At 54.6% G+C, this 25414-nt stretch overlaps 1 protein-coding gene across 1 annotated transcript; it reads right to left on the bottom strand.

Annotated features, from left to right (window-relative positions):
* Nucleotides 1-396: 396 nt before the first annotated feature.
* Nucleotides 397-23527, bottom strand: FAM163B (family with sequence similarity 163 member B). Its single transcript, XM_068656571.1, has 4 exons — nucleotides 23294-23527; nucleotides 19557-20593; nucleotides 3093-3208; nucleotides 397-2770 (listed from the first exon to the last, which is right to left on the bottom strand). The coding sequence occupies exons 3-4, from the start codon at nucleotides 3183-3185 to the stop codon at nucleotides 2381-2383; spliced, it is 483 nt and encodes a 160-aa protein (XP_068512672.1). The 5' UTR covers nucleotides 3186-3208; nucleotides 19557-20593; nucleotides 23294-23527; the 3' UTR covers nucleotides 397-2380.
* Nucleotides 23528-25414: the final 1887 nt, after the last annotated feature.

The raw sequence follows: 25414 nt of genomic DNA, 5'->3' as shown, positions 1-25414 counted from the left end.
AGGGGAAATAGGGCTGCTCTGATAGCCAGGCAGGGAAAAGTCCCTGAATTTGGGGCCTTTCTGGGCCACTGCTCTGGGGTTTGGGATTCTCTGGGAGTTGGGTCCTGGGTTTATGAACTGCAAGATTTTTCAGGAGCCTGCAGGCAGAAAGAGGCTTGATACGGTACCAACAAAAAAAGGGCTCCCGAAGGAGGTGGTTTTGTTCAGTGTTTCCTTGGGCAGGGGGCTCACCAAACATCCCCGGCGTTGGTGCCTGTGCCCTAAGCCCAGGTGCTCTCCCCTATGCAGCACTGGGATCTCACAGGGGGAGTTCCTGCACCTTTGTGATGCTTCTGCAAACAGCACCCTGCCTTTGAAGGTACACAAAGATGGGCCTCAAAATCCACGGCAAAGTAGTTCTTTTTTTTTTTTTTTTGCTTTTATTTTTTTCTTTGATGCCCGAAGTCCTGTACAATAGTTCACCAGATGAAGGTTAGAGAAAGTCAATCATTTGCTTTGTTTCCAAGCTACACTGGAAGGAAAAAAAATAAAAAATAAAAGGAAGAAAAAGAAAAGGAAATAAAGGAAGGCCGGAAAGAGAAGTACATTCACAAGAAATGCAAAGGATCTGAAGTCTAAATGCATTTAACCAAACTGCAGTGAGCACTGTACAACCTGGCTGTGCCACCCGGAGCAGGGAGCTGCTCCCTGGAGCACAGCCCGGGCAGGACCAAATGCTGGATATTAAACGTGTACAAAACCAAGCCCAGACCCACCCCCCCCAAGAGAAACCCCAAAAAGTCAAAGATACTCTGCAAAGACCGACTTGTACCTCAAAAGGTTTGGTGGGGAATTAAAAGCCCTCACAGCTAAAATGTCCGGATGGGCTGCAGACAATGCGGGTACACCGATGGCTGCGGGGCGCCGGCTTTTTTCTTCTCATCCCATCTTTAAAATCGATGCCTGACCCAGAGCACAGCGCTGAGGCCATCAGAGTCCATTTGCAGCCCCTGCACCCTCTGCTGCAGCAGGGCGAGCTGTCCCCCGAGTCCAAGGTGATGCTTTTAACCTGAATACCGCACAGTCCGGGAGCAAGAGGGTACTTGTAAGACAAACCATACGTGTGGAGGGAGGAATTGAGCCAGCAAGGGGAAAGCAGGGCCCGTGAGCACCCCATGGATGCACCAATGCAAGGTGCAGGTCCTGCTACCACAGCTGTAGCGATAACCAAACTGCTCCCTCGCTGCTTGGCCAGCACCCAGCACCAGCTCCGTGCCCACGCAGCCCTGGCCAGATCCAGCGCGGAGCTGGGGCAGAGCTGGTGCCACGGTCCTGGCCAGGGGAAACAGCACAGGAAGAAACAGAGGTGGCTCTGCCTGAATGTGAAGTGTTCTGACACATCCCTGGGAGGGGAGACAGTTTCGTGGGTGTTTTTGTATTTTTTAATAATATATATATTTAATTAAATTTATTTTTAACTTTTTTTTTTAATAAAAAAAGCATGTAAAAATGTGCACGCAGGGGCGTACGCACACACACGCGGCCACTCTCTTGCTCTCCCAGCACTCGGCTCCCTAGATTAGAAGTAGCATATGGCGTTATTTGGTGGGGGCAGGCTGGTTATTTGGGGAGGGCAGCTCTGGGTCGTCCCTCCATCTGGAAGCATTCTGTGCATTGCTCCCACCCAGCAGCGCAGCCGTGCGTCTGTGCGCTTGCAAACCCACCCAGCCCGGCTCCATCGGGCTCAGACAAGCTCTGCACCCGCTGCCCCCAGCCCCTGAGGGTCTCACGGCTGCAATCTGGGGAGAAATGGCCAAGGGGGGCAGCGAGAGGGTGCAGGCACCGGGGCAGGATGGGTGCGCACGTGTGCATGGCTGCAGCACGGAGCGGTGCAGGACGGGGTGGTGGAGGGGTGGGCAACAGGAGCCCTGCTTTGCCAGGGGACCATGGGGTGTGTGTGTGTGTACACACGTGTGTTTGCACACTAGGGCCAGGACCCCGTGGGTGCTGGGTGTCCCCGGGGAGCAGCAGTGGGTGCCCCCCGGCTCGCAGCACGAGGCATTTTGCAGCCACCCCTGCGCCCGTCGCCTGCCCGACGCTCAGTGCTCCCGTCTGACGTGGAGGAGGGGCATTTACTCTGTATAAAAGGCTGCACAATATCAAAATCCTCTTTATAAAAGAAAAACAAAAATGCAAAGCAGCACTAGAAAACCTCGTGTCCCCGCTGCAACCGTCCCCACCCTCGCTCACCCCCTTTTTGGTAAATGTTGCAATTCACCACGTCTCTGCCTACAGAACGCAGCAATACATTCAAAATCCCCCCCCCAAGCCCTATTTATTTTTTTTTCTTTAAAACTATTCTGTGGGTTTTAAAAAGTCCTCGGGAAGGCGCGATGCTGCCTCACACGTCGGTGCTGATGCTGCGGCTGCGGGAGAAAGCTTCCCGCATGGCCGAGAGCCGGTTGGGGTTGAGCGCCTGCAGGTTGCCCACGCTCACCGGCAGCTCCAGATCTTCCTGGCTGACGGTTTGGTAGCTGACCCGGTCCCCCCCGTTGTGCAGCTCCTCGGGGGGCTCCTGAAGGAAGAAAGTGGGGGGCTCATACTGCCCGCAGCCGGGGCAGCCGCTCCGGCTCGGCGTCGGCTTCTTGCCGAAGGGCGAGGAGGCGTAGAGGGACGGGCCGTTGGTCAGCACTACGTTGCGGTTGCAGTGGAGCGGAGGGATGTGGGAGTGCACGGCGAAGTCGGGCTCCTCCTCGTCCTCCTCGGACTCATCCTTCTTGCAGCAGTAGTACTGGAACGGGACGGGGCTCAGCCGGAGTCCCGGTGCCACCACCGCGTCGCCACGTGCTAGGGAGGTGGGATCGGGCACGGGGACCCCCTTGTCCTGCCCCGTCCCTATCATGCTGCCCTGCCCCATCCCCGTTTTGGTTTTCTGCCCCGTCCCCATCACAGTGCCCTGCCCCATCCCCATTTTGGTGTCCTGCCCCATCCCCATCACGGTGCCCTGCCCCATCCCCATTTTGGTGTCCTGCCCCGTCTCCATCACGGTGCCCTGCCCCGTCTTCATCCCTGTGCCCTGCCCCATCCCCATGATGCCACATCCCCAGCCTTACCTGGAGCCTACAGTAGCAGAGGACAGCGATGATACAAAGTAAAATGACAGTCGCTAATATTCCACCTGTGATGACCACGGTCCCGGCTGTCATTCGCCCTCTTCTCCATTAACAGCCTGCAACACAGAGCACATGGGGTGCTGGGGTGCGGTGCTGCCAGCCGGGGAGGGGGGCTGTGCCTTTGTAGAGGGGTGAGGGCAGGATCAGGCCGGGTGCCAGCACTGGGAAAGCCATCAGGGGAGCCCTCGGCCCCTCTAAATGCCACCTGGCAGGTGGGAGAGGATGGAAAAAGCCTGGCGCAGTGAGGGGAGAGATTTACTGAGTGTTAGTGCACCCCGCAGGTGTGCCGAATAATTGAGCTGCAGCGACAGCACACCTCGATGGGGGGGTGAACGGGGGTGCTGGGACCCTATGGGACTCACACAAATGGTCCTGCAGTGAAAATCCCATCCTGTGATGACGAGGGAAGCAGCAGCCACCAGTAAGCTGCCCCATCAGCCAGCTGAGAAGGGTGCCACGGGGTGCACAGCACCCCCCAGATCTGTTCTGGGTACCAGCAGGGTGCTCCGAATGCAGGAGGGGGGTAAAGGGAAGTAAAATCCTGCCCGGTGCCAGCACGGGGCTTGGCCATGAGCTCACAGCCCCCCCGGTGCCCTCTGTGCCCTGTGCTGGGGACAGGGACCTGCCCACGGCTCCTGCCGGGAGCGCAGAGCTTCAGGAGCAGCGTCGCAGTAAGGGGGGGGGGGATGAGGTTGAGCTGTGCACATTTTTTCTCTGAGCCTATAATCCATTTTCCCCATGAAAACAATGTGGTATTTTAATTTGGAATAACTGGAACTGCTAAGTGAGCCTTTAACGACTGCAGGGACAGGCGCTCTCCTCTCCCCTCCCAAAGCAGCGAGCTGCGGTATGGGGTGGATCCGCCTGGCGCAGCAGGGACCGAGCTCTGGGCCTCATTTTGGGTAAGACGAAGTGTTGGGGGAGCACGGGGGTACCCGGGAGGGTGCTTCTGAGAGCCCTGGGCACCCAAACCAAGCGTGCTGACCATCATGGGGATGCTGTGGTCAAGCCACTTGCTTGTTTCTCAGGGTAGCACCAGCAGCCGCCTCTCCCCACAGTGCCCTTAGGGGAATTTGGGTGTTAGCACGGTAAAATGTGTAAGGTCCCCAACCCTGTGCTGAGCAGACGCTGTGCATCATGCGGTGTGAGACAAGCCCAAGCCCTGCAATGCTGGTGCAGGTCTTGCACTGAGCATCCTTGCCCCAGGAGCTCAGCAGAGGCTTGAAATTCCCTCCAGCCGTGCAGAACAAGACCGAGCTGTGCCCTGGGGGGGGATGTGAGGAGCAGCACCGCTGCCTGCACACACCTCATGCACCAACACCGGCATCACTCCACAGCCCCAGCAGCCCCTCAGTGCCATGAGAGTGGAGCTGGGAACAGGATCACCACCATAAATTAACAGAGAGAGTGAACTCTGACCACCTACCCGACAAGCGCTTTAACAAAGCTGGCCTCCAGTTCGTGAGATCAGGCTAAAGAAAAAAAAAAAAAAAACACACACAAAAACTAAAAAACCTAAAAAACAGCCACCCCAAACCCAAATTGCTTCAGCACCCGAGGAAAAGCAACCGTATCTGTCAGGGATTTAACCTGCTTCCAAAGAAAATAAATCTGCGGCATATTTTCAGGCGCTTAATGTCCTGCTAAAGTTGGGTAAGTGCTGAATGGATAAAGCAGTATCACATTTTATGTCGCTGCTGAGCGGGGCTGGAGGATTTATACCACCACTGTGCAACGTGAGAGCTTCTCATACTGCACAGCCACGGGGCAAGTGTGGGGCTGAATCCTGCCCTCATCCCTGGGGCAAAACGCTCTGTGGCGGCTCAGGGGGACACAGCCAGGGAAGTGTCCTCCCAAACTGCATTAGGGATTTGGGAACGCCTGCTCAGAAAGGGATTTAGGGCCGTGCTGGGTGCCCCTGCGCCTGCGCTGCTCCCGTTTCCATTAAATGGGTGCCCTGGGGCAAGCAAGGGGAGCACGAAGCGATGTGCCCTGCTTCCCTCCCCACTGGTGCCACCATGGTCGGCCAGATGTGCCACTCACAGCCACCACTCGACGCAGAGCCAGACCTTCTGCATCTCACTTTTTCCCTCCCGTAACATACTTGTCTGATTAAAGCTGGGTACCTGGAAGCACTAAACTCTCCAGCGTGCAAAGGAAGAGGGGGGAAAAGCCCATAAGCAGAACAATTCCTGTCTAGACCTCCTTTTTACATTTGTTCCTAATTTCACGCTCCGCAGGCTCACAGATTCATATATTTAGTAATAAATATCTTGGTAAAAGGAAGTGCTTTGCAGCTCCGCTGTGGGCTCGGGGAAGGTATGCAGGAGCCCTGCTAGGAGGAGCGCAGGAACCAGCAGGCGCGTCCCATGGCCACTTGGCTCCTGCCTTCCCCCTGGGTAATGTGAGGAGCCCTCGAGCTACCAAGGATGCCCGAACACCCGAAAAGCTGAAGGTATTTCTCTGCACAGCTGTTTTGGGCTGCTCCTGGCTGAGCTGCTTTGGTTTAGGCACCGTCCTGTGCTGCTTGCCTGGTTTTGCTGTGGCTGCAGCTTGAAGGGTCTGGATGGCATCAGCTCTGCAGCAGCTGGAAAGCCTAAACCATGAGCAAATGGACTTTGTTCCTCACAGCCTGGAGAGGACACGAAGAGAGCTCCCAGCAATTCTAGCCCTGGTTTGGTGGCTCCTTCCCTTGCTCCAGGTGCTGGAGCCCTCCAGGCTCCTGAAGAGCAGCCAGACCCTGCCTGGTGGTGGCTGAGGAGAGGCTGAGGTTTCTGTAAGAGACCTTCAGGTGCCAGTTAAACCAGCTTCTGGCATTTACAGGTGTAAGAAAAACCTTCAGACTGGACTTCTAGATGAACAGGGCCTCCACCTACCTCATCCCATCCCATGGCAACAATAGCCACCTCAAGGCCTTTTGCACTAGCTGGAAGTACATTAATAGAAAAGACCAAAAATTGAGCCTGGTCAGTGTGCTGGTCCCACCAAAGCTCTGCCTGCCCCAGGAGACCGTGCTTTAGAGCAAAGAGCCGTGGCCACAGCTTGTCCTACAGCAGCAGCGCTCCGTGCATCCCCTGCCAGCCCTGGGACCTGCAGCCAGCCCACAAAGGCTTCCAGGCCTTTTCTCAGCTCTTCCACACACAGCTACACCTGATGCCATGTTTCGGATCAAGCCCCGCTTCAGAAGAAATTAAAACAGCCCAGCAATTAGAAAAAGGGCAATGGGAGAGCACACGAGGCGTGCAGGACACCTGCTGCTTTGCACCCTGCAGCCAGGTGAAGGCAGCATCTGTGACCCAGGAACTTGGCCCAGAGGTTAGAAAGACATCTCAATGTTATGAACTGCCCTGGGAAGGGGAAACTGGATCTGAGCCCTTGATTCTGGGGGAACCTGGCCTGCTCTGGCCTCTCGGTGCCAGAGCTCTGCCCGAGGGTGAACCCCAAAGCAACCAGCAGGAGGGGGGAAGCCCAGCAAGCAGCCTCCAGCACGGGTGGTGGGAAGGCAGCAAATGAATGAGAAGCCCAAACCCATTTGGAGGCAAATAGAGCCGTGTTGCGGCGTTTCCCCCAGCGGCTGTAACCCTGCCCAGTCAATGAACAAGGGCCGGGCTCGAGGAGCAGCAGGGCAGCGTGCCAGAGGGAGGTTTGCACTCGGGGAGCTGGCAGGCAGGGCAGCTGCCAGGAACACGGGCACAGGACAAGGTTCCTGGCTGAAACCCACTCCAGGCAGCGGGACTCAGCACCACTCTGTGCTTTTTCTCTCTCTCGTCCCCATGACGGCAGCACCTAGGGGCTGGTGCTCTGCACTGCCAGCTGGCCTGCATGGGCAGTAACACAGCCGAGAGCTTTTACACCCCATCAGAATGGGAAGCAACCAAACCTCACACCCACCTGGAAGTGCTTGCCCCTTTCTACTGCCCTTATTGCTTGCTGCTGCCTGCCTCGAAACCACTCACCAAGGCCACTGACCCCCCTCCAGAGGTAGCCCGCAGCTCGGCTAGGTCTGCAGAGACCCGGCTGGCTTCAGTCCCAGCCCTCCTCAAGCATCCCCCAAGCTCCTGCTGACATCCAGACCGGAAACAATCCATGGAGGAGGTGATCAATAGCTGGTTCCCAATCAATGCTTCAGCTGCCAGGTTCCTGCTGGCGCAGTGCTGAGCTCTGCAGAAGAGCATCCCCGGGGCCATCGGGCTCAGCACGACTGGGGACCATGGCTGCTGGGGACAGGGAGGGCAGGAGGAAAATGCCTCTGCTCTGAGGCCACAGCCCCAAAAAGATAGCGGGAGCTTGTGGAGAAAAACAGAGCCCTCTCTCTGCTCAGAAGCCGGTCCAATGCTCCCTCCTGCTGGTTTTAGCTTCCCCTGGCAATGAGGCAAGCCTCAAGGTACATCAGGCTGATGCAGGATGAGCACTAGGGCAATACGGGCAGGTTGCATGGATCATAACCCCAGGTAAACTGTTCCATGCCCTAGGATCGATCCTCTCTGCTCTGCTCCTTCCCAACCAGAAACGCTCCCGGAGCAGCGCGGACAACCAGGCAATGGGGACAGTCAAACATCACACTGAACCGGTCCTTCCGTCTGCTCTTTTTATCATCCCACACAATTTTATAGCCCATAGTGCTCTATTAAATATTATATGGCAGACCAAAGACCAAAAAAGAAGCTGCTGCTTTTCTGACGAGCTGTATGAGACTTCTCCATATGCTGCGGACGTGGCGGGAGCGCGTCCCCGCAGGCGGCAGCGCCGGAGCAGCCGGGCTGTGCTCCTGTGCTGGAACAGCTCAGAGAGAGCAAAACCCAGCAGAGGATGCCCAGACAACTTGTCAGGGACATCACACAGCGACAGCCACTCCGATTTTTTTTTTTTTTCTGAATCTAGTATCAAAGAAAGGCTTAAAAGAATCACAGATTCGTGGGACAATTAGGGATCCCCCCCACACACACACACTAATTACCATTATTCATATTTAAAAGGGACATCAGCTCTTAGTGAGCCTTCTGAATGCTCAGCACACTCCAGCAGGCTGCCTTCAAAGGGAATCGATTTAGGGGATGCCAGCCTCAGCATGGAGCGAGAGGGAATATGTGCACTGCAATAATGAGGCAATAATGTCGTTTAATACAACCTAATCACTCCTAATGAAAAATAATATTTGCACAGCTCATCAAAGCGGCATTGAGGCTTACTAAGCACAACTCCAGGCATGAATTTAAGTGAGTGCAGATGCTAAAAGGAAGGCAGCAGTGCTGCTGGGGAGGGAGGGGGGGAACACTGGACAGTGCCATAGGAACGTCCTTTTTCCAGTGCCCTGGGACCATCCCAAAAGGACCAGGAAAGGAGTTTGTGGATGCTTCAGCATTGCCTGGAATAGAGCAAGGTACATTCACCCTGTTTCATCCCTCTGACCCTCTGGAAAACTGCAGAGAGCACAGCTGGGAGCAGGAGGGGACCAGACTGCTAAAAGCAGCCCTGCTGCAGCCCTACAAGGGCCCTGTGCAAACATCAGGACAGATTGAAAATGAAAAATAAAAAAAGAAACCTGTGCGGAGGTGATGGGAGCTGCTACCAGACCACACCAGAGATGTCTGCTCTCCACAATTCCACCTGCTCCAGCCCAAACAATCTCAATCTGCATAAGTACCAGGAATTATTTCCATGCGCCAGCTGGAAAGCAGGCCGTCATCCAAAACACTCTTAAGCAGCCTAAACTCCTTAAAAAAAAAAAAAAAAAAAGGAAAAAAAAAAGCAAGACAGGCTGTCTTTCCACCCTGCATCATTTAATCTCCTCTTGAATTATGGTTTAGTCAGCCCGAGATATTAGCATGAGAGAGAGCAGGGTTTTTTTTGGTATTAGCAGCTTGAGATAAGCTGCAATCACTGCTAAGTGGGAAATAAGTCTGGGGTAGGGACACCCCCCCCCAAGGAGACTTCTCCTCACCACAAATCTCGGCCTTGATTTGTACTTTTTCCTGTCCACGCAGGGATCTCCATCACCACCCAGCAAGGAGCAGGGGCTGAAAGATCACAAAGACCCAGTTGTCAGAGAGCTGTGCTGAAATGGTGCAGAAAAGGCAGAAAAAGGGGCGTTTGTCCTCCTGGAAGAGCAGTGCTTCCCAATATTGCTCCGTTCACTTGGATTTTGAAGGCTTTTAAGTACAGCAAAGAGCAGCTGCTGCCCTGAGAGCCTGATGCTGTGGGCAGGGGACGACACCTGAGGACCAGAGGATGTTTTACCAAGTGGCTGGTGCTGCTGCAGAGGACAAGGGCAAAAAATCCCCACGGGGCTCCTGAGGAAGTCTCCTGGCCCCAGGACACTGATGCTGGAGCTGAGATGGGTCAGGGAGCCTCCATCCCCCTGTCCTGATCCTGGGGACAGGGCTGTGGTGGGCCAGTGGAACCACAATGGGGGATGGCGAGGTCCTGGTACCCTGGTGGCCCTACAAATCCACGGGAGCAGCACCTCATGGTGGCTGTCCCCACAAAAACTGCTGCAGCTGGGGGCATCTGGTGGCTCTGGCCCTGCATGGAGCCTCGGCCTTACGGGGAGGCATTGGAGCAGCTGGCTTGCGGAGATGGACAGAGTCAGCCCCACGCTGTTAGGGTGCTGGTGTTTGCCTCAGATAACCACAGCCAGCCCCAGCTGCGAATTCGGCCTTCGTGCGACACCTCAGCCAAAGCCCTGCTTGAGGCCAGGCCTCCCAACCCTTCCTCATGGCCAACAAAGCAGTGCCAGGCCTGAGAGGCAAAGCCTAGCTGTACTTATACCCATTTCACAGCCAGGCAAATCGAGACCTGGGCCTGTTGAGGTTCTGCCTTCGAGGCCGGGTTGCGTTTCCAGCCCACGGTGGCTTCCCCCAGGCCAGGCACTGAGCTGGGGGCAGCTCCGTGCTCCTTCCACACCCTGGTGCTCGTGGTGGGGAGGACGAGCCCCCACCTCACCCAGGACCCCTGCGGACACAGATCTTGGGCAGAGTGAATATTTGGGAGCTGCCCGATTCTGCCTCATTTGCTTGGGATTCAGGGACCCAGCAAGAACGGGGTGGAAGCAGCAGGAAGCATCATTTCCTTTGGCGCTCACTAAGTGAGCTGAGAGCTCCAGGGAGAGTCCCACATCTGCAGGAATTTTATTTTTTATTTTTTATTTTTATTTTTTTTTCCCTATTCAGGATATTATGATGGGAATGGGTCCTTAGGTCTCTCCTGGTCATCACGTTTGGGGTAAACCCATCTTGGCTGCCCAGGGGAGCCAGCAGCAGCCAGGGACAGGCCCTCGGGGCTGCCTGAACACCCACGCAGCCCTGCCTGGGATCTCGGAAGAGATACACCTTTCTGCCTTTTAAAAAAATATATAATCATAAAAAGGGTAGGGAGTTTCCATAGCTACAGCTTTACATCACTCTCACAGAGGCTCAGGTTCAACCCATGCAAGGAAAAGCAAGCAGGGTGTTTTTTTCCCACTCCAGCCCGGCAAGTTAGCACGGTGCATGAATAAATAAGTGGAGGAGAGAAGAGCTTTTGGAAACACATCTGAATGGTGAGGGCTGCTGCTCACCCTGCGTCTGCCTCACCCAACACTTGTGTGGGGTCTGAGTTCCTTTGCAGGTGGCATTGAGCCCCCAGGGCTGGTGCCAGCACTGCGCTTCATGGCGAGGGATGCAGAGGATGATGATGAACAAGGAGCAATGGATTTCCTCGTTGCTTGTGACCAGGAGTTTCCTTAAAGTCTCCTTATGCTCTCATTTATTTATTTTTTATAAGGATTTATCATTGCTGCATCAGGGAAATTAATAGGGGCCATCAGTTTTCAGACTCTCGGCAACTTTACTGAAACATTTCCAGTAAATTTCCCTTTTTTCCCTCACCTTACTTCTGTTACAGCTTTTCCTGAGAGATCAGAGAAGGAAAGGTTTAACTCAAAGGGAGAGAAACCCACCACAACAAAACAAGCACAAGCAAAAAGGCGGAAAAGATAAAGTAATTCATACAGCTCAGCTGAAAACCATCATTAGCCGAATAAAGAGAGAGAGAAAAACCTTCACACAAATTGTTCCACTTAGAAACACGTGGGCTTAGCAGAGCTGCTGAGATCAAATGTTTGAAATATCGACTGTTCCCAGCGATGGCATCTTTCAGGAACCAAGACACATGCCATGGTGTATCTTTTTTGCCTAGCATCAGCATCAGGACGACGCAGCCACTGCCTTTGAAATGACTCCGTGATGCTGGAGAGGCCCCGGGGAGCGATGCGCTGCTTCGTGCTCCCCCCTCACGGCTCCCTCATCCTCTCGCCGTGTCCCCCAGGGTCAGAGGAGCAATACCGCTGGCATAGGCTGATTGGGAGAGGCTTGTTCCCAAGCCCACAGGCCCTTCATATTCTCCCTCCTCGCGGTAGGGATGGGGCAGGGTGCTCCAGCTGCTTGGTGCCCAGGTGTTGCAGCCTCATTGCTCCTTGTATCTGCAGCAAATCAGCACCCTGGCAGTCTGCAGTTCCTTCCTTCCTCACTTAAATGAGGCCTGACTTGTGGCACCCTAAAGCACCGGAAAATGCCAAGTATCTCCTCTTTAAAAGCCGAGCCTTAGACCAGCACTCTGAATCACCAGTCTGCCCTGAGCGACAAAGCCTCTGCGTGGCTCCCATCCCCTGGCCCTGCTTAGGGGCAGTCTGGCTGGGTACCAACAGCAGCCTGGGATGCTCTGTGCTTGGGGGTTTGGGTTACAGCAGCCCCGTGAGGATGTGCATGCAGGAACCCATCCACTCGGGCCAAGCAGGAGGAGGCTCGCACCCACCACTGCCCCCCTCTAGCTTCCAAACCCTACCCGAATTTCACCTTTCCTCACTCAAGCACTGAGAAAGCTTGCTACACTCGAACAAGTTAGCTGGAACTCGTTGGGAAGAAGGAATGAGGTATTGCTAAATAGCTCTTTCCACCCCAGAGCTAATAGCTCAGTTGGGACGAATTGGGAACTAATGACAGCAATAACAAAACTTTTCATTCTCTGATTTCCTGCGCTATCTAAATGCCACCCCAGCCATGGTAGCATCACAACAAGCGCTTATTTAACAGCCCACCCCAATAGTAAACCATGCATAAAGCTATTTAACAGAGAAGTTTAAGCCTTACAAAACCCAAACCTGCAGGCGTGTGCCTCTTCACTGCCCCTGCCTGGGAGACCGGAGCTCATTGACACGCAGGTGTCTGGCACATGGTGGAGGGCTGCCTGTGGGAGATGCCCCTCGCAGGGTTAAAACCGACCACAGGGCTCCTTTTGGGAGTCAGAAATGCTCTCACTGCTGTCTGCAGCCCCAGCCTGTCGTTGTCTGGTAAAACACAGCAGCCCTGGGCCGCGTGCTGATGAGCACAGGGCTCCAAGTGCGAAGGTTTGCCTACGGCTGCTCCATGTCGGGGATTTCTTCTGCTCTCACAGGATGCTTCAGTTCTGCTTCAGGTTGGTTTAGCTGGGATATCATGAAATTGGGCAACGTCGTGTTATTCACACTACAATGTTAGCATTCGTGTCACACAAAGTGCTTTTTCTTTTAAGGTTCCTGTAAATGCTCTCATCTGTATTCATTTTCGGAAATCTTCTCTTTTTGAGGAAAACCCAAGCACTGGTTGCAGCAAGAATATTTCAGCATTTGAAGGTTTACACATTTCTGAGTCTGGGCAACTCTAATCCTCTGCAGTCAGTAGCACTGCCACAAGCCAGTAATATTTATGTTTTTTTATTTGCTTTCAATCAAGTCAGACAATATTTTAAGACTTGCCCTTTGTCTGCCAATCCTACCAGTCAACGATATATCACAATATTTACAAAAGTAACCAGGCAGCAAGTAAGATTAGTACTTGGTTTCTCAGAATCTGGTATTATAGTCTTGTGTTTTCTATAACCTATTCTGTTTTATTTAAAAATAAAACAAAAACAAAGCTACGATGCCAGAAACTCAAGGGAAAATATGCGCCACCAAGAAAATCCCATTTTCTGTGGGCTGAGTCTGCTCCCACGAGCCACCGTGAGAACAGGGAATAACTCTTGGGAAGCCAGCAATGCGAAACTGTCGCAAATCAGAAAAAAAAAAGCAAGCTGGAGCTGTCTAATATTAATTGAATAAATATTATCCTTGTCTTTATCCCAGGGGAATAAGCCTGCCCATGGGATGAGACGTCCAACGCCAGCCAGGGGGGACACAGGCAGACATCCACTGCAAGGAGCAGCCAGGTTCAGCTGTGCTCAGGAGCTGAAGACAGCCAGGAGATGCTGCCCCTGGGGAAATCCTGGCGGCAGCTCTGCCAGGAGGCACCCCTGGCACTTCGAGCACCTGGATTTAGGCATGGTGGTTTTGTGTGTGCAAAGCGCTGGGTACCTTGGGGGCTTCTGCCCCCGCTGCAGTGAGCTGAGCCACGCCAGCACCCCAGAGCTCAGTCCTCTGGGTACAATAAAATAAATAACACCAAAGTGACAACCTAACCTCAATATTTGCCTAATTGCAAACCCCAATCAACACTTATTATCCTCCCGTTCCCACCCCTGCTCCCACTCCCACAGCATGGCTCTTTTCCCCCAGGTCCCCCCGCTAATCTTTCCAGGGCTTAGCTACCTGGCAAGCAACACCGATCAGAATAAGATATCCTTTTCCTTCCACACGAGAGCCTTATAACCGAGATCCCTGCAAATCCTGGCTTGCAGAGGGAGACTGGGCAAGCTCCCTGCCCTCGAGGCCACGCATCTCCCGGGTTGCTCCAGCAGCTGGGGTGCCAAAGCCCTTCCTCAGAGCTGAGTCTCTGGCAGCATTAATACTGTATTTTTTCCCCAGAGGGAGCCTAGCTCGCATTTCCACAAAAAGCATAATATCTTGCCGTGTAACACATGTATATTTTGTTAACTGCAGAGTGGCGACATGCCCGCTATTGTACAGCGGATGATTTCTACAGCTGAAGTTGCAGCGGAGTCAAATTGCAGCAATTACTGACATCAAAGGAGAGCCGCTGCTGACTGTCCATCAACCTAAATATTGAAGAGCTGGCCGGGTTTTTCCTCAGGCAGCCTGCCCTTGCCATATTACCCAGCCCTTAACAGCCTCAGCGTGCTGGCTGCCGCTAGAGGGATGCACGGGGCTCACAGGGTGAAGCGGGTGCTGGCGGGCAGAGCCCCAGCATCTGCGCCTTGGACAGTGGATGCCAGGCCCAAGGAAGGGTGGAAAGCCAGGAATAACGATGTGCAGCATCGTCTGCAGGGGCATGCCAGGCCCAACAGGCAGCCAGCAAGGGGGAGACTCCCTGCATGCAGCGGTTTGCAGCCTGGCTGTAAAGGGAGACACCAGAAACAGAAAAAAAAAGAAAAAAAAAAGAGAGAGAGTTCATGGTTTGCCAGAGCTTGGGCAGGAAAGCCCACGACAGATCTTGAAGCAGAGCCAAATCCATACTGAGAGCAAAGGGGATCCAGCCATAAATGCACAGCAAAGGCAGCTCCCTGTGCGCAAAGGGGAAGCGCTCGGGGAATTCAGAGCACGAGCTCTGTCCTTGCCAGGCACCTCAGAAAATACTTGGTGTTCCTGGGGGAAAAGGGCAAGCAACCTAGGGGAGAAAAGGTGGAATATCGGGAATGAAAATGAGCCAGGCACTTTGCAGGTAGCTTGTTTTTGCCTCTAAGCAGGTGGCTTAGCAGAGCTGCAGCTTGCACACTGGAAAGCGGCCGCTCCGGGGACTCGTCTGGTCCGTGCCTGTGAGCTCCTGTCTCCTGACACGCCTGGGCACACTCACAGCAAACACCAGCCTGGATGGCCTCGCTGTGTCACCTGCTACAAGAAACTCCAGGACATCTTCCTTCTGGGGCTTGTGGCAGCCTCTGAATCTCGAGACATTTTGGTCTGCTTCAGCTGGAGCAGCCTGAGTTGGGGCGACGCTGGGGGACATGATGATGGCTGAACCTGTCGCATCCCCTGGCCATCTGGGTCTTCCTCTTCCCATGAGATCTCCATTTCCTTTCATTAATTTCATTAATTCTCCCCTTTAACCTCAGTGAACTGCTTGGTGAGTAAAGAGACAACCTGGCTTTGGCTTTGTGCCCCCATCTCACTCACCCCACATCCCCCACAGAGAAAATTCATGGGAAAACAGAACGTGAGAGGTAGGAGGACGGGATGCGATCTCCCCATCGCAGCTCTCCAGGGCACATGAAACAACCAGCAAGAATGGCTGCTGCTTGCCCGTGGCCAAGGCAAGAACCAGGGAGAGATTTCTGCCATGTGAGGCTGGAGTGAGTGGCAGCAGAGCCACGTCCCCTCTGCCACATGCTCTCAAGTCCTTGTCACCTGGCTGAGGGCAGGGGCTGCCAGCTGTGCCCCCCAGCCTGCTGCTCCCACATCAGGCACACGCTGCCAGGGCTAGGTCTGACAGCACTGAAGGAAACAGCAAAATCTCTGCCCATTTTCCGCTTGGAGCAGGTCCCTGGCCTGCCAGTCACAGCCTCAGACTTGCTTTTGGGTCTCTGCTAACTTTCCTCTAAAACGGCCCTCAGAAAAAGGCAATTATCACAGGGCCATTAAGGCTCTCCCCATTGCACAGCCAGATAACTCGCTCGGAGTCTCTTGAAATAACCTTTAAACAATAGATCCTGTCTTGTTTGCTGAATGTTTCCGAGCTCAACGGTAATGCATCCAGATGTCAGCCGTGTCTCCTGTAGGCCTAACTATTTCTGGAAACACACCAAGGGCAAGTTGTTTGGGTAATGTCAGATATTGTTGCAGAGGGAACGTGACAAGTTCCCAGCCCTTCGATAAAAGCCGTGGAGCACGGAGAGGCTGCTTGGGGTGGCGGGGCTGGGGGCTCAGGGGTACAGCAGGACCCCAGCCCGTGTCCCTTCTCGTGCCTCGTCCCCTGCACGATGCTGGCTGGGTACCAGAAGCTGGGGAGAGCCTGAGCTTGGCAGGCTCAGGACTGCACGCTTGGTGCCTGTCGCTGCAGGTGGCTTTGGTCCTGGAGGTAAGAAATGGGAGAGAAGCACTGGAGAGAGCCAGGAGGGGCTGAGCCACCCGGGTGGCAAATTTGGGGAGCAAGCCTTGGCTCATCCCGTGCCGTTATTGGGAATGAATCTGAGCACCAGCCCTGCCCCACTGCAGGTGCTTGCTGCAAAAACCCTGCCTGAAGTGAGGCAAAACCAAACCCAGCCCCTGACTCATCGCTGGCCTCCACCCCGCAGCCCCCACGAGCACACGGCCAGGGAGGTGCCAGCAGCTCCCCTCCATGAGAAATCCCAACCCACGGCCACGAGGGACGGGCTGACATCAGCTGTGCTGGGACTGCCAAGCCCCAAACTCTTTGTGCAAACACAAAATGAGCTGGAAGCCACGGGGGCTGAGCTGCCTGTGCCCAGCAGTGGCTTTGTCACCTCGTCTCCGCACTGGCCTTCCCACGGATGTCTTCACCAGCAGCAGCATCACCCGGGAACGCATCACTTGGTCTCTGCAGAGCCAGCCCTTATGATTTTGGCCTGATTCAGCCCCGTTCCTCGTCCCCCCACGCTGCCTCTGGCAGACACCTGATGAAATGCTTCATCCACAGGAGCCAGGTCCTCCCGCTGGGGCCCTGACCTGCTGCTACCAGCTCCTGGCTCACATCGAGCTGTCCGAGGACACTTCAAAACCTTATTATGACTTTTCACTTTTCCAACCTTTTCTCCCCTCCAACCTTTCCAGCTGACCTCTGTGCAGCGCTGTTGTGGCAGGGCTCAGAGGGTGCTGAGCTCCCAGCCTCGTCTGGATTGATCCCAGCTGTGATCCAAAGGCAGCTGGGACTTCTGGAGCAGGTCAGAGGCCATCACCCGGCGTATTTTTAGTCCCTCTGCCAAGCTGTGGTGCTAGAACATACGCTTTTTTTCTCAGGCAAAGGGTGAACAAATCCTGCCTGCTGCAATAAATTAGCTCACGAGGAGAGAAGGAGACAGACAACACGGGGAGAAGTGTAAATTAGAACGGGAGCGAATTGCAAGTTCAAGCCTAGCACCTGCCACCTCTCCTCCATCCCTCCCCTGCTCTTCTCCAGGGCTGTCACATCACAGCCGTGCCCGTGGGAGCCCTGCCAGCGGCATGCACCTCTTCGCTGGCCATGTCCTAATCCATATCCATGACAACACGGCGGCCAGGTACCCGAATCTGATGGGCAGGAAGGTTGTTACTGTTCCTTACACCGCCGCTAACACAGCTGGGCACCGCACAGCTGAATGGGAAGCTCCCAGGTAGGTGAACACCTTGCAGCTGTGAAAATCCCCACTGAACCCCAGGCAGAGCACTGAGGATGTGTTCTGCTGAGCCCAAGGACCAGTGTCAGAAGTTTCTTTGCCAGCCAAGCTCCCTGGGCTGTGCAAAAATGCCCCAGGGCATCCCGCAGGTCCCTGTTACTTCTGAACGTGTTCTGGGCTGGCAGAGCCCCTGTGGCCAAACCTGCAGGCTCAGCTCTCGTGCCACCTACGTGAGGGTTTGGCCTCAGCTGGACCCGTCCACCAGGCTTTGCTGAAAGCAAACAGGAGCATGGCAGAGCTGCAGTCAGTAAACACGGCGCTGGGCACGGTCTGCATCCTTGGTGCGCAGGTAGGCACGCGCAGGGGAGAGCCACCTGCATTAGCAATCCGCATTACTGATGGAAAACAGGAACAAGCCCAGGGATGCTGTTTCCTTCCTTTCCCCTCACATCCACTCATCTTTCGTAAGCAAACCCCAATGTATTGAAGGGTGATAAATCACCGTCAGTCCCCCCAGGGGGGATTTTGTTGAATTTCTTTATCTCCCTTGAGCACCAGCACTGTTCCCTAAGACTTGTCACCGTGCTGCACAGGAACGCTGACATGCAGAGGAAGGAGGTTACGGTTTAATTACAGCTGCACGCTCTTTAAGGTGTTTAAAATCTCTTTTCACCGACTGACAGCCGTAATGTATCTTTCTGCTAATTTCAGCTGAGAAGAAAAACAGCCATAAAAGGCTGCAAACAAGCCTCCGTTCCTCACATGCCATCGCAACGGGGCAAGCACCTAAAGACAGCTGTGTGGCTAGCTCAGGCACATGCTTTCTGCACAATTTACATAAACTCTTTTCCCTTAACAGCATTATAATTTAGATGCTTACTCAGGGAGGACATAAGACGCGAGGACTAAAACCCAATCACGCTGGGCACTGCTGCTCAAATGGGGTCACCGAGGAGCACTGCCTGCACCCCGAGCATCGGGATGCCAGCCGGGTCCCCCTGAATGACAGCCATCCATCATGGAAGACCTGAGCGCACGGCTTCACCACCTAGGTTTTATGCTGATTTCACCGCTCGTTTCAGGCTGGAAGACAATCTGTTGAACCTCCAAGTGCAGTCTTCTCTTACCTTTAATTTATTCTGTCAGAAAACTGTCTACCTTAATGAGTACGAGCACACCCCCACTGCCTTCCAAGTTGGGTGATCTGTTATGTCAAATATAAATAATCCTGTCTGAAACCACTCGATACGGGGAAATGAAAAGCCATCTTCCCTCGGGGGATTTCTCTCCCACGCAGCCCCCCCATCCTGCAGAGCGAACGACGGCCATGTGCTTCCGCGAGCTCAGCCCCAGCCAGCTGCTGTCTTACCCAAACCCCGCTACGAGCAGCCCCCAGATAATTTTGCCATCCCCTTCCTTGCATTTCTTCGCCGTGCGTGAGCTCAGGGGGCTGCTCTGCTGCTTAACCGGGGGTGATCACAAACTCAGCTGGGTGCCAGGGGGGGGTTCCTGTGTCCTTCAGAGCCAGGATGCCGGACAGGAATGATCCCTTATCCTGGCTGCCTGGCTGTGCGTGAGATGCCCAGAGGGGGTACCCAGAGAGGCCAGATTTGTCCCCACGCCACGTGCAGGAAGGAGGGCGAGCTGTCCCCGGAGCGAAGGACACGACCTGAGCACCCAGCCAGGGCACGGCGTGGGGGCATCTCCCCCCCGCCCAGCCCTGAGAGAGGCTTTCATGTCCTTCTCCAGAGCTGAGGCTTGGAGGCTGGCGATGCTGTAGGAACCAGCAGCACTGATCCTGGAGCACCCCGGTGGTTTTCATCCTGCTCTAAGGCGGTCGGGTTTGACTGGCCCCACGGAGACGGGGTCTGTGCAATACTCAGCCCCTCTCCAAATCCCCTGCCAGCCCCAGCGCTGGACCCAGAGCTCATCCTCTGCCTGCTCTCCTTGTGGGCATCCCCCAGGGCTGGGGGCTAGCTGTTGTGGTCCCACAGCCCCAGTCCCACCCCAGTTTAACCAGCAAACCAGTTTAGGATGCACCGGGAAGAGGAAAGGGGGAGAAGAGGAGGAAACAGAGGAAAAAAAGGGAAGACCCCCCCCCCCCTCCGCGGCAAAGGATGGGGCAGGGTGCCAGCCCCTCTCTGCCACCCTCCCGCACCCCATTACCTTCGCTCGGGGGGAATCGTGCCGGATCTCTCAGGTGAGGACCGCGTCTCCCGAAGTCTCGGAGCGCATCAACGCGGAGACGAAACCAAGAAAGAGTTAAAAATAATAAAAAAAATAATAATAAAAATAAAATACAATAAATAAAGACACTGAGAGAAAAATCAAAACCGAGACAAAATAAGGAGAAAATAAAGGCAGGCCGAGGCCAGCTCGGGGTGCGGAGCGGAGGAGCGGGCGGCGGGCACCCTCTCGGCACACGGCCGGTGCCGGCAGCCGCGGCGGTGCGGGGGGGGCCGGGGGGGTGGGAGCCGCTCCCTCCCCGCCGGGGCCGCCAATGAGGGCGGTGCGGAGCAGCGCTGCGCCCCCCCAGCCCCGGCAGCACGGAGCGAGCCGGCGGGGTCCCCCCCCCTCCTTTCTTCTCCTCCATCCTCCCCCCTCGCCATCCCCGCCCTCCGCAAGCCGCTGGTGAGCGGGAGGTGCTGGGGGGGGTCCCCCAGGTCTCCCCCATCCATCCTGTGCTGTGGAGCACAGATTGATGGAGACACCCCCCCGCTGTATCCCCCTCCTTCGGCCCCAATGAATCGGGACCCCCCCCCCACTTCATGGGGTCCGGTTGTCCCTGCGTGGAGCCTGGGAGGGGTTTGGCCCTGGTGCCTTCATCCCCGGTGCAGGGAAAGCATCCTCCCCCTGCGAGGGGGTGTGTGTGTGGGGGGGAAGGAGTGACCCCCACCGTATGTCCTGGTTAACCTCACAAGAGTGACCCCCACCGTATGCCCCGTTTAGCCCAACAAGCATCCCAAGGCTTTTTACACGTTACGTGGCTCTGTCCCGTGTGCCATTCACCAGGGACCGTGCTGAGGTTTTTGCCCCCCGGTTTTGGCAGCATCTCTCCGTGTCCCTTCCAGCACCACCTCAGCTACTTTAGAAATCCTCGCCCGCGGCTGTCTCTGAAGGTGCTGGCCCCGTACATGACGCGTCCAGCAGCAGCAGGGTGACCCACGGGATTTCATCAGTGTCGGGGTGGTTATCACAGAGTGCTTGAGGTGGAAAGGGAAAAGGTTTTTGTGACCCAGAGCTGAAGGGAGAAGCACTGGGGAACAGAACTTGGGCGAAAACCTGCCGATTTGAGTCTCTGTTACCCCTCAAGCAGATGGGAACCCCCGGAGCCCCCAGCACTGAAACCACTGTCCCCTGTCCCCAGGCTGCTGTGACGGGGGAGCACAAACTGCCCCAGCTCTCCCCTTGCTTTTCTCCTTTGGAGCCGAGCAGTGCCCTCGCTCCCCTGGGCACACCTCAGGAGGCTGTGACAGCCCTGCTGAGCTGCACTCTGTGCCATCAGCCTGGGCTGCTGTCCCCACGCTGTACGAAAGCTGCTGGGCTCCTGTGTTGGGCAGGGACCCTTTTTAGGGTCCAGCCTCCTTGTGATAACTCTAGGAGATGAGCGCAGTCATCCCGGAGCACCTCTGCCTATAGGGACACGTGGCTTTCGTCTTGCAGCTCTCATTTCCCTGGCCTGACTTGTGCCTGTGGTCCCAAAGTTATTCCTAATGGCAAACTTCATTTTTCTCTTCTGTTTGAGCCCATTGACACTCGTTCTGTCCTTCTTGACTGATGGGAACAATCAGTCCCCGGTCCTTTTATAGCGCATCTGCTCTCCTTGAGATGCTATCGCTTATAGCACTCTTTTAATCTATGGAGAGGGAAACAGTTGCATTAAATTAATTGCTCCCTAAATAAACTAATTACTGCCAGTAATTTCAGCACACTTTGCACGCAGTTCAGACGCCTGTGCAGGGAGCTGAAACACAAGCCATCCAGTCTGACAGCCAGAAACGAAAGCAAGGGGACAAAACGTAGGTTATCTTCAGAGGGTCTACTTCAGGCTATTATTGTTTAATTATCATAGGCTGTATTGATTAGTGCTGAACCGTCTGCACCACGGTTCCTTTTCAGCTTTGCTTCAAGGTTGCTTGGACTACGTGCAGACCATGCTGAAAAGCTATGCCAAGAAAAAACAATTCTAGCTTTTTATTACTTTTATGGGTCAAACGTCATTGTCTAGCAATTTATCTTTGTATTTTCGCTCAGAAATATGAAAGATAGAGGTTCTTTGTTTGGGCCATTCATTTCGGTTTCTGCGGCTGTATTCCTGTATTGGAACAAACAGCCTCCTTTCTTCCCAAGCTGCCTTTTTAATGAATATGTCAAAGCAATTCTTCTCCAACCTGAACCCAGGACAGGAGCAAAGAAAACCAATGTTATAACAAGGACTTAGCAAATACTTGCGCTGCCTTAAGCCAGTACAGATCTTATTTTGTGGATCTCTAACACGAGATCCAGTTACTCTAAAATCAATTCTGTGAAGATCAGGTACCGAACCTCTGGAGCAGACCAAGGTTTTTATGAGGAGGACACTGAGGTTTTTACGGTGTTTTGGTACTGTTGCGGTTGCAAGACGTCTGTTGTGAGCAGGGTCTTGTTGTGCGAGGGGCTGAACAAGCACCCAGACTTTGCAACGTGCGTTTTTACAGGAGGAAAGCGCTAATTAGCCTTGAGAGCTGGCCACTGGCCAGCCACAACTTCTAGCAGCCCTCCTTGCCGGTTGGGAAGTGTCCTGTGCCTGCCAAGTCTGCGGGATAAACAACAGCAGCCAGGAGCCAAATCGTTTGTAGGTTTTAAGTTCAGGTGTTCGGGCTGTAATCAGCTGCCACCAGTGGGTTGTGCACGGTGCAAGTCCCTCGGGGAGTTTGTGCAGCCAAGCTGCCCTCCTGCACCCACCAGTTCTTGTTTCCTGCCACCTGCCTCAGGACTTGGGATCAAAGCACATGGGAATTTCCCTTAATTCACCACCCAAGTCCATTTTCTAGGCTTTTTCCCCTCCTCCAGATCGCTCCTTCCCTAGGGGAGGAGCAGCTTCACCTGGTTATCGTGGCACAGGTGGCATCTTCCCATTGAGACCCCGTTTGACCCATGGTTTACGTGGCCACAAACCACAGCCGAATCTGGCTGCTGCTGGGAGCAATTCCCAGCTTTCTGTGTGCGTTTCCAGTGCTCCACCAGCTTTGCTCCCACGGCAGCTCAGCAGGGACAACAGTTTCTAGGTTCAAGCCTGAGCACCTTTCTCCCCCTGCTTTTACCACATACAGTATAGGAACCCCTGGCTCATAAGCACAGCCCTAAGAGCTGGCCAGAGACAAGACCTTGCCTGCTGTCCCTATTGCATCTCTTTTCTGATCCCTTTGAGGTGAATGAAGCTTCTCAAATAAGTACATTTAATCAGGACGGATGAGTTCCCACGTCCCCAAGCCAGCTGCTTCGCTCCTGTGGTGTTGGACACCCCCAGCCTGTACCCAACACCAAATCCTGAGGTTTGTGGGGTGCAGCAGCCTCAGCACGGGGCAGGCACACGGTGCTGCATCGCACCCACCAGCTCTCACCAGACACATGAGGCTGGCACTGCAATGTGCTCCTCCACAGCCACTGCTTCAGCTGCAAGGGACAGCGAAAGGAAGGGCGCGGAGAGGCAGAGGGCTGGATTTCAGGATGCCCACCACAAACTCCATCATGTTTTTCTTATTTCTTATTCAGCCCTTTTAAGGCTGCTGAGAGTATGGCAAGTGCTCCCCGTACAGAAGCCATGTTGAGTTCTCTGGTGCAAATCATATTCATCCACCACCCTTTATTGTACCTTCTGCTAACTCGTCTGTTACAGACATCAATATGCAGGGCAGACCTACCCGCAGCCTTTGTCATTCAATGCACCGACCCTTCTGCTAAGCTGCTAAAGCTCCATCTTCAAGGTCCTCAGGCTTTTTTGGCCCCATGAATTGGCTCCTCTTGATGCTGAGGCTGGCTTGCTGTGCAACCTTCAGGAAGCAGCTTCGTGCCAGACGGCAGTGGCTGGAGGAAAAGCAACAAGAAAGGCTGGCAGCAGGGAGCAGAGCCCGGCACAGAAGGGCTTGGCACCAACCCACCCCCCCAAAAAAAAAAAAAAAAAAGCACCTGGCAGAAAGCCCTTCCCCTGGAGCTGTGCCCGCGGTGAGTTCAGCTCCTTTTGCTCCTGTTCCCGACCAGCTCAAAGAAAACTGCTCCAGAGATGCACGGGGTCACCGCAGGAATATTAAGACAAGTGCTGCAAAACGAAAGCTGACAGGTACTGCAGAAGGGCCACGCAGGACATTGCGTGTCTGACAAACAAACACAGTTGTTTTCTTTCTTTTTTTTTTTTTTAAAGGATAAAGCAAATCCTGCTGAGTTTGGTATTCACCTCCACATGCCCGATAATGAAGCGTGGAAAGGTGTCTGCTCAGACACACACAGAGAGCCACAGAGAGAAGACAAGTGGGGAGTGAGCATCCCATGGAGAAGGGCGTTGTAAGCCCCAAGGGGGCTGCAGCACCGTGGGCTGGGGATGTCACCCCCAGGGGACCAGGGAAGACGGGAAGAGGAAGCCACTGACCCAGATTGGGAGCTTGGGGTAGCAGCCACAAGGGCAATAGGGGGGCTGGGGCGAGCTCCCTAGCAGAAGGAGCCTAGAGCGGGGCTTATCCTGCCTCGAGCATCCTCAGCAGGGACACGTGAATCTGTGCTACAATGCGTGGAGCTGGTTATTGCAAAGCCACTTTATTTATGGTGTTTTTATTGGCAGGGGAGTGGGAGTGCAATACAATTTTAGCCACTGATGTCTCCATCTCCCTTACATTCCACCTCCATTTCCAGAGACATTTTTTTTTCCTCGAATTACACGATTCCTCCGACGGTCCAAGGGACTCTCTGTACCTGAGACGGCGCAGGATGAGCTGGGCAGTCTTGCTGAGCTGGGCTGGGTGTGGGCAGCTCTGGCAGAGCAGAAGACTGCACATCTCCACCACCATCGCTCCTGCTCCCCACCAGGGCCAAGATCTGCTGGGATGTGCCCGAGCACAAAGGAAGGGCCAATTCCCACCATGGTCTGCGGGGTGCACAGCTCCTGGGCACGAGCAGGCTCAGCAAGCAGCCCAGCCAGCTGCACCTCTCTGAGCAATTTAGAAAGATCCCATGGAAGATCGGATGGAGCTGCCAAGCCCAAGATCACCAAGATGTCCCCTTGGTTGTGCTCCAGCTCCCAAACCTAGCCCAAATCTCTCCCACCTCCCGCTGGCACTACCCGCTGCATCACGCAACCCTTTATAAACAAGCCCAGAGCCCGCCTTTGTCTCTTCCTGTCCTTTCAGATATTTTGGGTGTCGGTGGCAATCTCTCCTGTTTATATAACAAAGCCACAGCCCAGTGTTTGTGGCACCATATCCATGGAAACCCTAATATAGCATGCACAGGCAAGGAGGATTTCATTAGGTGGCTCGGCGGTGGCAGCTTTTGGGGGGGAGCAGTAGGGGAGGGATGTCTTTGGGATGCTGGGCTGTGCTGGGAAGGACCAGGCTGTCCACCTGGCCTCGGGCACCCATTGAGGCAGTGCCTCCCAGAGCAAATGATGCTCACTTTTGGCTAGCTTTGGCCTTTCACCTGCTCTTGCATCACCCCCGATGGTGCCTTGGGCTCACCGCAGCCCACCCGCCTGCCTTGCCAGCTGCAAAGAGCCACGGGTGATGAACTGAGGGGAGAGGAGAGGCAGAAGAGACCCCAGTGGCTCAGGCTCCTAAATCAGGAGCAGGAGCAGCGGGGCTGAGCCTCAGGGCAGCTGAGGTCCAGTTCTGTAACCCTGGTCTGGGGAGACCCCTCTGGTGGTGTGCGAGAGAGAGAAAATTTGGCCCTGAGGAAGACAAAAAAGAGAAACACCTTAGGAGGAAGCAAGAAGCTGGGAAGAGCAGAGGCTCTGCAAGGGTGCTGCTCTCATTTGCAGTTCTCATGGACAGCTTTCA

This window comes from Anas acuta, chromosome 20 (assembly GCF_963932015.1).
Source record: "Anas acuta chromosome 20, bAnaAcu1.1, whole genome shotgun sequence".
NCBI lineage: Eukaryota > Metazoa > Chordata > Aves > Anseriformes > Anatidae > Anas > Anas acuta.
This window is presented reverse-complemented; position numbering and strand designations above follow the sequence as displayed.